This window comes from Falco peregrinus, chromosome 1 (assembly GCF_023634155.1).
Source record: "Falco peregrinus isolate bFalPer1 chromosome 1, bFalPer1.pri, whole genome shotgun sequence".
NCBI lineage: Eukaryota > Metazoa > Chordata > Aves > Falconiformes > Falconidae > Falco > Falco peregrinus.
The window spans coordinates 112,740,772-112,757,375 of NC_073721.1; the positions used below are offsets into that span (position 1 = coordinate 112,740,772).

The following is a 16,604-nucleotide window of genomic DNA, read 5'->3' on the forward strand; positions in this document are numbered from 1 at the left end:
CAGAGAACCAAAAAGATCGTATCTGCGACAAGTACTGTCCTAGCCATCCTGCAACTGAGACAGTCTCCTGTGTTCATGAACTGCAGCTCAGGAAACAAGATAGCTATCAAGCACTTTTTCCTGCCCTGCTGGATTGTCTGTATCATCTAACCAGTGGCATATCACATACTTTATGATTATCCCTCTCCCTAGTCTCTGTTTATAACTTCGACTTTGGTTTTGACTAAACAAGAGGGACTACAGAAGTAATATGTGACAGGTATTGGGTTAGGAGGGATCTCTGATAGCTTGGACCAGATTGCTGGGTTTGAATACCAGCTAGGGCTGGGTCGGGGCAGATTTGAATCTAAAGCTGTGTGCTCAGATCTGTCTCTTAATCTTGCCAGTATCTGTATACAGTTCATTGAATAATTCATGCTCCTTTTTTTGTTTTAAACAGCTGTCCGTGATCGCATGGTGCCACCACCACCGCCTCCTCACCACCTCTATGCCAAAGCTAACACTTCGTCTTCTATCTACCTTCACTGGGGAAAGCCTGCCTTTACCTCGGCGCAAGTCGTCAACTACACAATCCGCTGCAACCCAGTGGGGCTGCAGAATGCTTCTCTGGTTCTCTACCTTCAAACGTAAGTGCAGCACTACTAATCAGTCTTGGTTTCCCATTTCTAGATCCTTCCACTCAGTTTCTACTCTTCTTGCCCTCTCTTAATTGCCTTTTACTGTAACAACTTTTACCTCCCTTAGAGGACTGTGTGTTTTGCCCAGTGGCTGCTAGTTCTGTTTCTTGGGTTGTTTAAGATGTGTTCATAGAACAGCTTAATTTTCTACCTGTGATCCTTGTGCTGGATCCCTGGGCGAGCTTTTGAATTTTTAATGGCGCTTTAGCTGTCTAAGTTGATTTTAATTTTAAGCTCTTCTTCAACCAAACAAAAGAGAATACCTATTTTATAGGTAGCTTGTCCGGGCAGAGGTGGGACTTAGTCCAGTGTCTGATTTTAAGACTGGAAACAAGAATTTTTGATTTTTGAGAGGTTGAGCATGTTACTGTGAGAATGCCACATTCCTGAGTGCGCGGCACCCTGCCAGGAGAAAGCTGAGTAGGAACTCCAGGTTGCTTTTCAGAGAAGCAATGCGTGAGCCACAGAATGGCAGATCAGGGAAGATCATCGGCCTGGGCTTGGTGGTCAGCTCTCTGCCCAGGTGGGACAGGAGCAGAAGACCTTGGTCCACTGTGTGCTGTGCTGGGGCCGTGGTGCTGTTGAGGGAATCCACGCGTGTGTAGCTCCCTCAACACCTGGGTTTACTCAAGCTTTCTGAGTAAGAAAAATGCTGTCTTAAAAGAGTTTCCACCCTAATATTGATGGCTTTCTCTTCAAAGAACACATCCCCCGCTGTCTAACTCCTGACTTAACGATTAGACACAGTATAATCACCATGTAAAATTCTCAGTGTGCAGTATGGAGCATAGTAACAAATGCTGCCTTTTGTGCTAGGATGAGACTACCGCAAATACTGGTGACTGCCTTTGCAGTATGGAAGATGAAAATACTAAATGAGATTTAGTAAAGCAATATTTGTAGATTAACACCATTTTAAATTGAGATTTAATCTCAACTTGGGTATTATCACCCAGTTTTAGCCCTGGTGTATATGAAAGATTTTCCCCCTGCCCCCAGAATCAAAATAAAAGCGGAATGTCTGCAGCTGACTTTGATCACAAATAGTGAACTGCAATATTACAATTAATATAATCAATTTTACAATTGATAAATTACCAAGTATGACTACAAGACAAGTAGGGAACATTCATATTTTACAGAGATCCCCTAAACCTGAGGTGATAGAGGCCATCAGTGGAAGTTGCACACATAGCCTGTGTCTCTTCTCTGGTCCGGGAACAGCTGATGGAGCCAGCAGCGTGTGCCTCTTCAGCTGTGGTGCTGGTTGTAATCACATTACTCCAGCTTGAAGTGCAGTGTCCTGTGGACAGATGTGGAAAGAGCTGCGTTTGGGATACCTGCTGGTGATCTGGGCAGTACTATTCTTGGACTTGCTTGTGCATCAGCTGTCCATACAATCTTTGTAAAAACTTGAGCTAAAGTCAACCGACACCAGGCAGTATCATGTCTGGATGCCATAACACTGGAAGAGTTAATTGTGTATTATCATGAAGAAGATTGTAGCTTTTTGTTCTGCTTTTGGGTTTTTTCTTCATACAGCAAAATAGGTACAAATCCAAAGGTGATCTCACATGTAAAGTATAATTTAAGTAAACATGTTTTTCTAGGTCTTTTTTTACCCTTCCCTTTCCCTCTGCCCTGTAACCTTCCTTTTACTCTGTTATTTTCCTTTTGGATGGAAATATCCTCCAGAGAGCTCCAGGGTCAGGTAGACAGCACAGATGGACCAGGTTTCTGGACATGAACTGGTTTATCTTGTGTTGAACTGATAGTGAGAATCTACTTACAGTGACTAAGAGATATCATTTGAGTTTGGGATCTTCAAGTCAGCTGCTGCTGTTTAATTGACTTTATTCCTCCATCGGTACAGATCAGAGACTCATATGTTAGTTCAAGGTCTTGAGCCAAAAACCATGTATGAATTTGCAGTTCGGCTGCATGTGGACCAGCTCTCCAGTCCCTGGAGTCCAGTAGTCTACCATACCACCCTTCCAGAAGGTAAGGCACCAGGAGAGGACCGCATGGTTCTAAAAAGAAAGCTCTGTAAACCAAATGGCCTGAACAATTGCTTATTAATATTAATCTGTCTGTAGGAGAAAGAACACTTTCCTCTGAGATACAGATACTGCTTTTGTTGGTGAGAGAGAGAAAAATGCTGTCAGGAAAGTCCTTGTTTTGGAACTGTGAAATTCTTTTTCAAAATCTACCTAAAACCAGCAGTGATTTCTATATAAAACATGGTACACGTATAGTTAGCAGCCACTGAATGGAAATAACTTGAATAAAAACTTTAAAATATGTATTGAAGAGGCATGGCTGATTCATAGGCATGAAAATATGTTTTAAAACCCAGATCTTTTAGAAACTGTAAAAATATTACACATCTACTGGCATAGCTGCTGGTTTGCTTTTCTGTCAGCTTGGTCAATGAAAATCAAAAACTTCACTCTCGTGTTCTCAACATTGCAATGTTTGGGATGTATCTGTTCAGAGGGTGATGATGTGGGTTGTTTTGGGGGTTTTTTTTGTCAGTATCTGTTTCCTTCTGGAGTTGAAGGAAAAATATGAAATTTGCTTTTACAAAATCTAAGCGACTGACCAGCTCACAGTTAACAGGAGTGTTTCTCCTGAGGAGCAGTACGTGCTTGTTTATATGTTGTTTATCTGGGATGTAGCAGTAGCCATTAGGTCTGCACATCAGTTTCTTTCTGAGCAATTTAATTGCATGTAAATTAGGTTAGCCTAATAACATTGTGTTACTGTTCTCACAGCACCATCTGGCCCTCCAGTAGGAGTGAAGGTGACTTTGATAGAGGATAATACTGCTTTGGTTTCCTGGAAGCCACCTGATGGTCCTGAAACAGTTGTTACACGCTATACTATCCTGTATGCATCCAGGAAGTCTTGGATTGCTGGGGAATGGCAAGTGTTGCACAGAGAAGGTAAACTAAAATCATAAACCTATGAACTGCACCAACAACGATGTTACTTATAAGATGCTTTGTTGCTTTCAGCTCCCTTGGACTATGATAAGAAAGAAATTCATCGAAAAGTTCATGTGAAGGTTATAATTAGTTTAGAATTATTCCCATGGTTGTGATGAAAATGTATTAAAAACCAGTTAATGCTCAGAAGGTGAGGGGAGAGGGGCTGTCTGTGTTGCTTTGGAGCTCGGTGTGTGCATGTGAACCAAAATGTCTTGCAAATCCAATTATATCCATCTTAGTTCTGTTGCAACCATGATTGTGACGGTTTCGTTCTGTAAACGCACTCTTTCAAATCTGAAGTGCCTTGCTCTCCAGAAATAAATTTATAAATGTGGCTGTGTGGGTTTATGTTCCTTTTGATCACTGCCAATCCAGTTAGCTCAGTTTGCTTAATGAACTTTCCCCTACTCCCACTAAATTGCTCTGCAAATTCAGTTTAACTCTGGCTTTATTCTACTGCTGAGCCCCAGCTAGGTAATCTAACAGTAACTCAGGTATAGTGATAGGGACTGCAATCACATCTTTGTGGTTAGGTGTAGGTACAGTTTAAATTTTTATAGGCACTTTCCAGAATAATACTGTGACCTGAAGAGCTGCCTCAAGAACAGATTTCTACAATAGCCAGGAAAAAAAAAGGCATTTACTGTTGGATTGGAATTCAGAATAGGCAGAGACAGTTTAGAATAGATAGTGTTCTAATAATGTTTTAAACCGGAGAGAGAAGCTGGGTATTAGAGAGTAAAGTCATATGCCTGAGCAACTTATTGAAGAGGATTGCCCAGGAAGAGTTTTTGTTGGTCTGTGCCATTTCATGGCTGAAAGCTTATCAGCAGAGTGTGAAGCTTTACGTTTTCTGGGGAGAAAATGTATAAAACTTAACGAGTACACGCTGATGGAGGACAATTCATTTTGCCTTTGGTGTGAGTGAATTGTTTCAGTTCAAAGATAACGGTGGTTGTCCTTTGTGCGGCTCCTGAAGAGAGGACAACAGCCACTCTGACGGGTGCCAGTGCCACTTGGTCTTTGCTGGAGCAGAATGGTATTCATTGGGCTGGCCTCAAGTATAATGGTCAGCTGGGAAGAATAACACTAAAATGACTATTATTAAGCAAGTTAAGTTGGGTTTTTTTAATTGTGAAAAATAATTAGTCTCTGAAATATCAGTGAGGTCTAACTATAGGGGGAAGATGGAGCCTATGGGTTTTCACTATCAAAATTGTTCACAGAAACAGTGATACAAAGTTGTCCCATTAAACTGTTGAAAGAAACAGTTGTCATATTAAAAGACCAATTTAATATCAGTTTTTACTCACTAAAAAACCCAGCAGATTTAAATTCACAGAGAGCTTATATTTGAAGGGTAAATCTTGTCATTCTGGTGATGATATGCTGAATTTGTTGTATGCAGCAAAGTGGCTGAATTGCTTTCAGGTATGTACTTCAGCTCAGCCACAGCTGTGAAACAGAACAGCATCTCAAATAGTATTTTACCCATTGGTATTTTGGATGACAGGATGGCAATAGCAGTAAACATTTTCACGTGTTCCCGTACTGAAAGTGTTGGAGGAAATGAGCAAATGGAGAGCTATAAATCTCAGTGTATTACTGTGTCCATCCATGTTAGAGTCACTAATTTTCTATTTTGACAGATATATTAGGGTTTGAGGCGTGGCACGGAATTTGAGCATCTTGACACGTTAGGATAATCTGTAATGCTTTTAGTTAAAGTACAGATGAAAAAGTCTTTTTCAGAGTTAGAATTGAGCAAATACTGTGATAGTCCCGTTACAGTCCTTTCATAGGTAAATTTGAGGTAGAGGTGGGGTTTGGGTTTTTTAATGCATTTATTCTGAAAAGATCAGCTAACCCTATGCAATAAATAGCGTTGTTTTGACACTAAACTTATGCAGAAGATTTGTGAAATCTTAACCCATTTCTTTCTCATACCTCCAAAGACACCCCCCAATTAAAAAAACCCTAAACCCTCACCAAACCAAAACACTAAAAGTCCTAGCATGGGTTTATGCATGATACTTCTACCAATCCACCAACTTAAAATCAGAAACCCTCTAATTTGACTGAGCTTGTGTTAGGCATGGCAGAATTAGAAAATACAGCTGCAGTTTGTTGCTGATTCGTGATGTGAGTTATCTTCCAGCCACCTCCCCCCTTTTCCCTAGATCTCTTCAAGTGGATAAGAAGTTACAGCCTTTACACACTTGGTGTGCAGTAAATCAGTGCAAAGTGCTTACTTGCTTCAGCAATGCAGCAGATTTGAAAGGAGCTGGTGGGAAGGAGCCTGTAATATTGAAATGTGACCTTTCGCCCTGGCTGGTGCTAAATATTACAGCTCCTTTGGTTACAGATACCTCACATTTTACTTCAAATGCTTTCAGCTAATGGCTGTCTTTTATGGAAGAGCTGAAATAGCTTCCCTTTTGCCAAATGTATAATCTTTTCTGTCAACAAAACAATCTTGTATTTTATATGCTCCCATGATACTATAAATTCTGACTTCTGAAACTGATGTGAAAGGTTGAAATTTAGACTTCAGCCTGAGAAACTGAATGGTATATGTGAAAGAGACCAAGGGATAGGCTTGAGCCTGTAACTGCCACTATTTGGGGAAAGAAAAGCAATATATTTCTATGGTAGGAAGAAACACAGGCATTTTGGAAAGGAATTGGAATTTTAAGCAGCAGTCTGCAGTCCCCGGCCAGGCAAAGCTGTTGTTGACTTTGATAGGAGTTTTGCCGGTCTAAGGACAATGCAAGTGAATCCTATTTATGTTCTTAATCTGTTTTTCCTGCCTTCAGGGACTTTATGAAATGAATCCTTAGCATGGGAGAAAATTTTTCTGTAATATTTTTAGTAGCACAGCTTAGATGTACAATAATCAAGGAAGCCTATGCAGGTCTAAATAGGGGTTCATTTTTAAAAGCATGGTATAATGTACTTTTCCAAATCTGTCCTGTTCATTTAACCAACTAGACCTGAAATTTGACAAACTGAACCTGAATTATTTTGTTATGACGATTTTCATTCACATTCATGGTACAGTGGCTCTAGGAGTGGCATGTAGATTCGTACACAAGAGAGCTCTTAACATTCTGCTTTCTCTGCCTGAAAGTCTGGTTAATGCTTGGAGCATCTCCTCACAGGTATGATCACAACAGAAACACTATCACACTAACACTGGATTTAGGACTAGTATGCTGTGTATTGTAGTCAATACCTGGTTCTTGATTTTGAACTATACTGGCACTTGGCAGTGTGCTGTGTTCAAGCAGTATGGACAGAAAGGACAGAAGGTACAAGCAGGGAACTCCAGTGTGTCTCTGTACCCTGTATATGCAGGTTAGAACACGTGAAAGCAATCACAGTCCTCAAACAAGATTTGGAGGTTGTATTGGGGAAAAAAGCGTAGGTCCCAATGTCTAAATCTCAGTCTGTTTCCACAGATTTTGTCTAACTGGAACTGTTTATCAAATTTTTCATAGGAGCAATGACCATGGCTTTGCTGGAAAACCTTGTAGCAGGAAATGTCTACTTGGTCAAAATAGCAGCCTCCAATGAAGTAGGAGAAGGACCCTTCTCAAATGCAGTAGAACTTGCTGTCCTGCCGAAGGAGACATCAGAGTCTAATCAGAGGCCTAAACGCTTGGATCTGGGAGATTCCACAAGTCAGTAGCAATTTTTTGATTACTGCTGTCACGAGTACCAGGAAAAAAGATCCCTGTTTGTTTTAGCTTGTAGCCACTTTCTGGGTAAACCATTCTGTTTTATGTGAGGCGGTCCCAACAGTAGCATTTTCTTCTAAATGAAACCATTTTGGAGTTTTTATCTCAGTTCAACTCAGAACTGGTTTAATTCTTTTGCTCAGAAGTTGGAAGTTTGCCTTTCAAAGGAGAATATGTAACTGTGTTGAATTTTACATCAACTTTGCAGCCACTCTTCCAATGCACTTCCTTTAAGTCCTTTATTTGCCTTGAGGTACTGGTAGTTGGAACCAGACAGCACAGCAGAGATGAGATGGCATCTCAAATAAATCTGCTGAGATTTGCTGGCTCCTGGTATTCCAGAAACCCAAATCAACCTGTCGGTCAGTGATACACCGGCATGTGTTTTCACCAAAGAAGTCAGCCCCACCTGCAGCTCTTTGGGGAAGACTATGTGTTACCTTGTGGACGTTAAGGTAACATCAGTGCTTCTCCACATAAGAATGGAAGAACATGTCTTTCTCTGCCATGGAATGGCATTTATCTTGGTGACTTGGTACAGATTTAAATTTTTAATATTTATTTGGGGAGGCAAGAGCTAGTCATTATTCAGGTACAGAAACCTTTTAACCTCTCCTTGTTGCTACACATGGAATTGTGATGAAAACACAGGGATTTTTCTTGCTCAGGTTTTCTCCCTTCCTGGAATTCAGTTGTATTTTAGGCCTGGATAAGCAAATAGAGTCATGCCCTCAGGATTAGGTTAACAGACACATGATGTCAAAGCATAAGCCAGTGTGAACCCTCTGAGGTGACAGTGGCTGGAATTCTCCAAGCCTTTTCCCTTTGTTGTCTAGTAGCCCCCTGTAAAGGAAGGGGTTGGAGGGAGCTCCTCTGCTCCAGGCTGTAGGCCACCAAAGAGGCTGCGGTGTGGGGCAGTCCTTTCTTCCCATCCCCACACCAGGCCTGCATACACTCCTTTGTTTGGTCTACGAGTTTTATTTTCAAAAGTGTCAAAAGGTATAACAGAGAAGGTCTGGAATCTCATTACAAAGAAGCATTTGTCTCTGTGGTTGTGACTGTAACCCTTTTAATTTTGTGACAGGGAGAAGGGCGTAACTCTTCTTATTGACCGGGCCTTTCTATGCTCTTTTTTGCTATAGCTTATTCTGACTATTACCATCTGGACCAGAAATCAATGACTGGCATTGTTGTTGGGGTTTGCATAGCCTTGACGTGCATCCTTATCTGCATCCTGATCTTAATTTATCGAAGTAAAGCCAGGTATGTTTTTATTCTTGAAGACTGAGCCCTTTCTCAATGCACTGATTCTTGGGACATGCCGCCTTCTCCAAGAGTGCTAAGTTCTCTGAAGTACTCTGTCTCTTCACCTGTTCCTACCAGCAGTGGAAACAAAGCACTTTGTTGGCTCTTCCTACTCTACCTGAGCCCCTTCTCCAATGAAAGGAAGGAAGAACCCACAGAGTGAGTCAGTGGTGCTTTGACAACTAAGTATGAGGCATGTTTCCAAATAAAAAAACCCTTTTGAGTCAGACAAGCATGCTGCTTTACATCATCTTCCTGCTCAACCCTCCAGCCTGCCCAGACCTGGTTTGCAAGGCTTTAACCCTCTGGTTGCTGGACAAGAGAAACTGACACAAAGCAGTTCCATGATGCAGTTTCTTTGCAGTGGCGCAAGCTGCCATCTACCTGTCTTGTCGTCGGCTCCTATGGGACATAGACTAGCACAGTGACTCTGCCCGTAACTTTGGGATCAGAACAAATATAAGTTACTTGAAATAATAAATTAAAAAACTGTCTGAAAGTGTATTTTAGTAACAAGGGCTTTTTAGTGTACGTGCAGGAAAAAATACAGATTGGGAGGCAGTCTCTGTGTAGCATGGTAAGAAAGGTCTTAATATCATTAGTGGTTACTTCCTCCGAGTAATATTACTAATCACAACAATTCCTGTCTGCACATAAGCTTGTAGGCTACTGTGTATGATTAACTGGAAGCAGATGTTATTTTTATCACAAGCAATAACATTTAAATTCCATGAGAGTTAGCAGTATCGTATAACAAAATGTAAATGCCAAGAATATACCAATATTACTTGATTAATAATAGCTTTGAAGTTCATCCTTGATTTTTTTGTATTTTCTTCCTGTGGGTCAATTTTATTCCTTCTTAACACTGTGTAGGAAAACATCTGCTCCTAAACCTGTGCAGCAAAGCACTGACCAGCTGTCACGTACCAGCATCTCATTAGCCAGTGCTAATGAGGTGGAGAAGGGTATTGAAGGAATTGCAGAGAATGAAGAATCCTTATTGCCAATGATAGTGGGAAACAGCTTCATCGACGCTAAGGTACTGTGAGCTTTACTCACTCCCAAAACAGAAATCTTTCTTTAGAATTCATTACTATAGCATCAGAGTCCTTATCAAAAGTAAGATATGTACACTACAAATCCACAGGAGGTTCTTTTATGGGACGAGCACATGTTTGGCAATCCAGGGTCAAATTCTCAAGACTTACTGTACAGTTCAGCTAGAGATCTGATTCAGCGTGCTTGTCTTGCACTGTACTCTGCAGAGTTTTTGGCTCTGACACAGTGCCAAAGGATAAAAGCTCCGTAGACTTGGGGCTGCTGGGTGGCCTCTGCTAGTCCAAGGAGGCTGGTGAGAGGGTCCTTGTCAGCACCTAGGTCTCGAAGTGCCTGTGTCAAGCATGACACTAAGCAGGTATTAAAGAAAATATTGGTTTTCTATATATTTTCTGGTAAAACAACCTTACATTTTATAGATTCATATTTGGTCAAATGATAAATTAATGTAGATGGCAGGATTTATCAGTGGATGCCTAGAATCTTATAGTCCAGGAGCCCCGTGTGACAAAACCACACTGGCCTTCCTTTCCCACGCACCAACACTGATTTAAGGCTTGTTCTGTACACGCTGCCAACCTGCATGGAGCTGCTCCCTGAGGACATGTGCAGGAGCTGGGAAATGGAAACGGACCCCAGTACAGGCACAGACACCATGTCTGTGAATGGTCACGTTCGAAGTAGAAGAGCAAGAGCAGGGCCTGGAATATTTTGCTGTGTGCTTGCAGCATTGTAGCTGCTGGGGCTGGCCTGGGGGCTGGCCAGATTTAGTGGCTCTAGTCTTGACTTGTCTCAAGCAGTAGATGAATACCAGACCACACAAATGTGACTCAGTCCTAAGACTTCATTTGTCTTCCTTTTCAGTATGGAGCCAATAGGTAGAAATAGAAAAAAAAATTCAAGTATCTTAGAAAAGTAATATGTTAAAATAAATCGCTGTGTGTCTGTCTCTATTGTAGGGGGGATCTGATCTGATTATTAACAGCTACGGGCCTGTCACAAAGGCTAACTGCAAGAAAAGGTGGCTGTTCTTCCAGGATACTAAGAAGGTGAAGACTGAGGAGGTAATTGGTCTAATGGGCAGAGATGGACAACCTTCACTAGTACCCCGTGTTTGCAAAGGAAGATACATACTTTCCTATTTATGGAAAAGCACAATTAGTGGTTTAAGTTTTAATTTGTTTCAGTTGTGTAAAGGTCAATGGTGTTCTACCTTGTAGTAAAGTCTTCTGGAAGTTTCATTTTCTGTCCCAAGATGTTAGATACTGTAACCCTTTATGGTTAACTGATTACTTTCTTGCCTGTGCCCTTTTATCTGTGAGCAGAAGGATTTCTGTGTACTGGGTCTGGACACATTTGCTATTTGAATGAGAAAAATAACAGTTTAATTCTGAAGTGTTAAACTAAATCCTGAACTTTATCGTGCAATTTCACACCTATGGGATATCTAACTAATGTTCATTGAATTGTAACTTGTGTTGTGCTCTTGTGTCTTTAAGGAATAGGAAGTCTTGATACCCGTGTGGTAAATTAATAGTCCAAAATATTTCCAGAAGTGGCTGTATATTTGCTGCCACCCAAGGAGTAATGTTTAAAAGAATATGCATGAAGGGATGGGAGAGAGCTCTATCAAGTATATTTTTAAAATACCATTCAGCTCTCTCCAGTGAAATCATCCTTGATTAGCCATGCTTAGCTAGAAGGGATTATTTCTTCCATTACGGAAAAATACGAGCAAGACTTGAGATTGATTCTTCTTAACCTCCTGTAAGGAAGCCCAGATTGTTCCGAGCCAATGCAGTTAGAGGCACTCCGGCAGAACAGGAGATGGGCAACGTAGTAAAAACTCAAATTATGGCTCAGCTTTTTAGAGGCTCAACAACTTTTTCCTCTCTGCTTTTTATGTAGCCTCAGAGAAGATTTGTCCAGGCGGTGTGTCTGTATAAGCCAGGCACCACTGTGCTGCTCGGTGAGGATGACTCCCCCAGCTCTCCTGGCCAGCAGTCGAATTTCCAGGTGCCGTTCAGTATTGTTGCCGATACGGAGCATTCGGCCAACAGTGAAGGAAGCCACGAGACCGGTGACTCCGGAAGATTTTCTCACGAGTCCAACGATGAGATACACCTCTCCTCTGTGACAAGTGCCACCCCTCCCACTACTGGTCCGTTTGTAAGCAGTGACTTGGATATGAACACGTTGAGCCCTGCCATGAGTAACTGCACAGAGTCTCCTCTGCCGTTTGCTACTGACCAGACTCCTACCTCACCTCTTCAGATCCACTCTGCGGTGCAAAACTGACACCCTTAGGGCCACGCCAGACATTCTTGCAGTGTATGTCTGTTCGAAGGACAATGAACAGGGAGCCAAAGTTTTATTGTGGAAAACCTGACTAACCTAGCAGGTGATCCCATATTTCTGTTGAATGTTTGGGGTTTTTTGTTTGGTTTTTTTTTTTTATTTTGTTTGTCTTTTAAAACTCACTCATTTTGAATGTTCAGTGGTCAACAAATGTGAAAGGACAGTGAAGATTTCCGACTAAAGTTAAAAATATGTCACTGGAGCAAAGGGAAGGCTGTTGGCCCTTTTGCTGACTATCTACCTCCGTTTGCCGAGAGGCAAACTATGAATGACAACTGCTTTACCTCATTTGTGTTCTAGTTGGTCTCAGCTATGGAACTGATGATACTTCCTAGTAGTGTTGTTTTATTTTGGGTATGTTTTGGTTTTGGTTTTTTTTCCCCCCAGTTGTGTCTAGAGTGTGTGTGTGTGTGTGTGCGCGCGCGCACGTGTATGCGCTCAGTGATCAGGGAGTTGTATAGGTAGGTGAACAAGGTTGTTTAGCTGAAGCTCTGTCTTTAAAAAGAAGGAAATCTCAGAGTATAAAATGTAATTATTTAATGTGGTTGACTTAGAGGATGTTAAAAACTGGGAAAACCGGAGTTGGTGCTTCCATGTATGCAGCCACATGAAATCTTTTGTACTTCTTGATCTCTCATAACCCCAGTAAGCCTAGGACAGTGCCTTTCCCCCAGAAATTTGTGCCAGCAACTGCTGGTAGGATGTATGCTATATCCTTAGGGCTCTGGGACATGTTGGGTTCCCCACAGCGACAAATGTTGCCCCTTTATTGACAGTTAATGCTAAAAAGCATGGCAAAATGAAGTATTCAGCATTTCCAAACAGTTTGGCTCTGCTTGAGAGTCATGGAATGGGTAATAATGCTGAGTATTCACAGTACTTCTAGCAATGGTGCCTTGCGTTATATATTATGAAATTACTAATTTGCCTTATGCCTTTTTAGTATTCATAAAGTTGCTTTGGAGTACAGGAAGATGCCTTAAATGCTTCTTAGATGTTTTAAGTAAACTGTATCATGAGTTTATATTAATTTTTACCCAGCTTTGAGTGCTGATAGGCACTGCTAGCATCGTAGTATGTCTCAGAGCTGTTGTTAGGATGCAGCCCTGCTCCTTGCCTTCGCCTAGTGTGCTGTTAGCCAGGAATTTTAGCTCAGGGAGTGACTTTACCCACATGCCAATCTAAAACTCTGATTAGGTTACCATGAGAAATAAAAAAGCCAGAGCTTTAGTTGAAGAGTCTGTTGAAAGAGGTGAGTACTGCTACTGCCTTGAACCCATGCAATTCCTGTTTTATACTACCTCCTTTAAAAGTTATTCTAGTGGTTTTTGGGGTATTTTGTTGTTGTTGTTTTTTCCTGTACTCAGGGAACAGTCTGTTACTTTTGAGCTGCCTCACGGAAACGTGGAGCAAACTGACAGGGTATCATGTTTTGTTTTTTAATAGGAGAGAGAGAGAGAGGGAGGGAGGAGGTTGGAATCATTCAATGTTAAAAACTTGACTGTACCTATATCCAGGCCTCTTCTCCACTCCTCCTCTTTCCCTGTTTTACTTTAAAAAAAAAAAAAAGAAAAAAAAAAAGAAAAAAAAGAAAGGAAGAAAAGAAAAAAAATGAGGCATATGTTTTTACTTAAAAAAAAAGTTTAAAATGTAAGGTTGTGCGAAAGCAACCATAGGAACTCCTGGCTGTATTGAATCTGTCAGAACTCCCGTTGACTTTCCTGGGGCCAAGATGTTGCCCCTCAGGTAGGCCAGGCTGACTTCTGTATCGTTCCTCACGTATCCAGAGGTGGTCAGAAGTCATCAGTAAGCCCTCCTGTTCTGTTTTGTGTTGCTGGATCAGCCTCTAGTTCCTGTAGTCCTTTACCTTGTAACTGTTTGCTAGTTCTGAACCAGACAGTACGTGTTCACCTTCTCGTAACAGTGTTGATTCAAATGCTTTAAAAACGATCTTGTACCAAAGACTTTTCTGTAGAAGGAAGCCACATATTGTCCAAAAATGATTGAACTAGTTAAAAGCTATAGGTTTGAAGAGCTGAATACATTTTATTGTATAAGTAGTTACTAACAAAAAACAATAGGGCTTCTTGATTGTAGTAGTTGATTGCATAGATGAGTTGTATGCTTCCACAATTTTAACTACCTTGTTGTTACAAGAGCCTTTAAAAAAAGTTATAATAATACCAGCAGATATCTCCAAAGACTTCCAAGTGTAATTTTTTTTCTCCAGCATGTAGTTGATCAACAATACAGTATTAAAAATAATATTTTTGAACAGTTTTTTATCTACTTGCTGAAGAAAAAGAAAACCTTTTCACCAAAGATTTATTTTTGGTCTCATCAGGCAGAATGTTTAGTGTACAGCAGAGTACTGTTTCTAGTTAGGTAAAGTGTGCATTAATCAAAACTAGATTAAGAATGTGTAACTGTAGCATGAAGTTTCACACTTCATCTTTCAGAGTAGCCTCTTTTGTTAGTTTCGTTCAGAAATAGCTGATATGCAGATGGTAACTGCTTCTCCAAAGACTTGTTTGCTGTAAGTACTGATAATGGGATGTAATGTTACAACCTTCACTACAGGTAAATACTTTAAATCCTAAACTACTACTTCTGGTTACCCACTCTGTAGTATAACCCATGGATAATTTAGAGAGAGACAGACTTCATATAAAATTTGTCAATCTAATATAGATGCTCTAACTTCAGTAGCCAGAGTTGAAAATACTCAGTGTATTAAGAGAGCAGTGCACACAGAACTCTATTCGTCACTTAATGTTTTGTTAAGGTACTTTTTATCAGCAAATAAAGAAAACCAAAGATATTTAAGGTTACCTCAGCGTATAGGCAAGCTTAGTTAGGCATTAATTATTCTGTCTTTTTTCTTTATTTTTATGTTAACCAATTAAATATGTTTCTCCAGAACCCAGTCTACATTCACGTGCTTCCCTTTACCTTGTCATGTAGTCGTGATTACTACAGAACAAAAAATATGTTTTCCTCAAAATTCATGGCCTATTACTACTATATCACAAGATGTTGAGAGAGAGTTTGTCTTATGATTGAAAACTCCACCAATATAAGTAAAGGATCTCCAGAAAAATTGTGAAAAAATTGATACATTCTCTATTGAACTCAATCACAGATTCAAAGCTTCATGATTGTAACAGTGCAAAATTGGGCTCAGAGTTAAAATGCTTCATATCCTTGAAGCGAACACATGCAGTTATTGATATGATACTACAGATACTAATTTTCTTAGAAGTTTATACCTGTGGCTAAGGAAATCAGTTTTCCATATTTAAACATTGTTCACTCTGTTCGCCTAGAAAGAGCTGGCAGAACACAGCAAGGCAGAATGGTTTCAGGTTTTCCAGTGTTCTTTTTTCTTGGTTATGATTGTAGAAACTGGGTCCTGGAGAAAAAATTATCTTTTTTTTTAATTATGAATTTTACTAAATATGTTCTGGAAGATGAACATAAATGTGGAATTGAGTGTTACACTATGTGAATTGATTTTGTTTAAGTGTATTAAGAACTAAGGAGCCATGGCTGGTGTAATGAATGTATATGCAACCCTGGTACTTTAAAAAGCAAGCAAAGTTATTACAGTTGATGTAACTTGAAAAGCATCAAAACTTACAGAGGAAATCTGGAAACTGGCTTACCATGCTAATTGTGTTGCCATGTGAGGACTCTGCCCTCTGATTGCAACAGCAATGCCTGTTCTGCAGGACCTGCATCCAAACCCAAACGCTTGATCTGCCCTCGGTTATACTTGTGTTCTTTCTTCATATTTAACAAATAAAAAGTATTCTCATCTTTCAGGAGTTACCTAGGAGAACTGGGAATGTGTATGCTGTGTAGAACAAGGCCTATCAGTAGATACTTAATTTATTTTTTTTAATAGCTCTGCTTTTGTAAGAGAAACTTGAAAAATCTACATATCACTTTTAATAATTTCCTATAATGGCTGTGTATTTTCTGTATAACTTACCAGATTCTAACAGAAGAGTATTGAGAGATTTCTGTACTTTTTAAAAATTATTCTTTGTAGTTCATTCCATCTTTGGTTTTACTCCTTTGCTGTAGACAATGAGCTAAATCTTGTTTGCCTTATTTAAATGAGGGTCGTCAATCTGTTTCTTTAAGTCAATGGGAGAATTAATCTTTATTTCAGTTTTCATGGTCTGGAGAGACATCATCAGCTTTTTGCTTGTCCATTTTTTAAATCTTCACAGCCTTATTTTTCTTGTAAAGGACAGAATCCTCATGTAGTTAAAATCCCACTGGCAAATGGATTTTTGTAAGATCACAAGTTACCATGCATCAGAGGTCCACTGTAACTTTCCATACAACCAGTCTTAGCCTGTAGTAAATACTGAGTATTTCAAGTCAGTTTACCTCCTTTTCATTGCAAACTAAGTCAACTCAAATGACTTACCATTTGCTGCAGCCTGAGCATACACAAGCATAGT

At 40.2% G+C, this 16,604-nt stretch overlaps 1 protein-coding gene across 1 annotated transcript in view; it reads left to right on the forward strand.

Annotated features, from left to right (window-relative positions):
* The window catches only part of PRTG (protogenin), a 90,512-nt gene extending 73,908 nt beyond the window's left edge, over nt 1-16,604 (forward strand). Inside the window, 8 exon segments of the mRNA XM_055793827.1 lie at nt 440-626; nt 2,551-2,678; nt 3,452-3,622; nt 7,168-7,350; nt 8,550-8,670; nt 9,589-9,754; nt 10,731-10,835; nt 11,680-16,604. Coding sequence (XP_055649802.1) covers nt 440-626; nt 2,551-2,678; nt 3,452-3,622; nt 7,168-7,350; nt 8,550-8,670; nt 9,589-9,754; nt 10,731-10,835; nt 11,680-12,069 — 1,451 coding nt within the window. The 3' untranslated portion in view covers nt 12,070-16,604.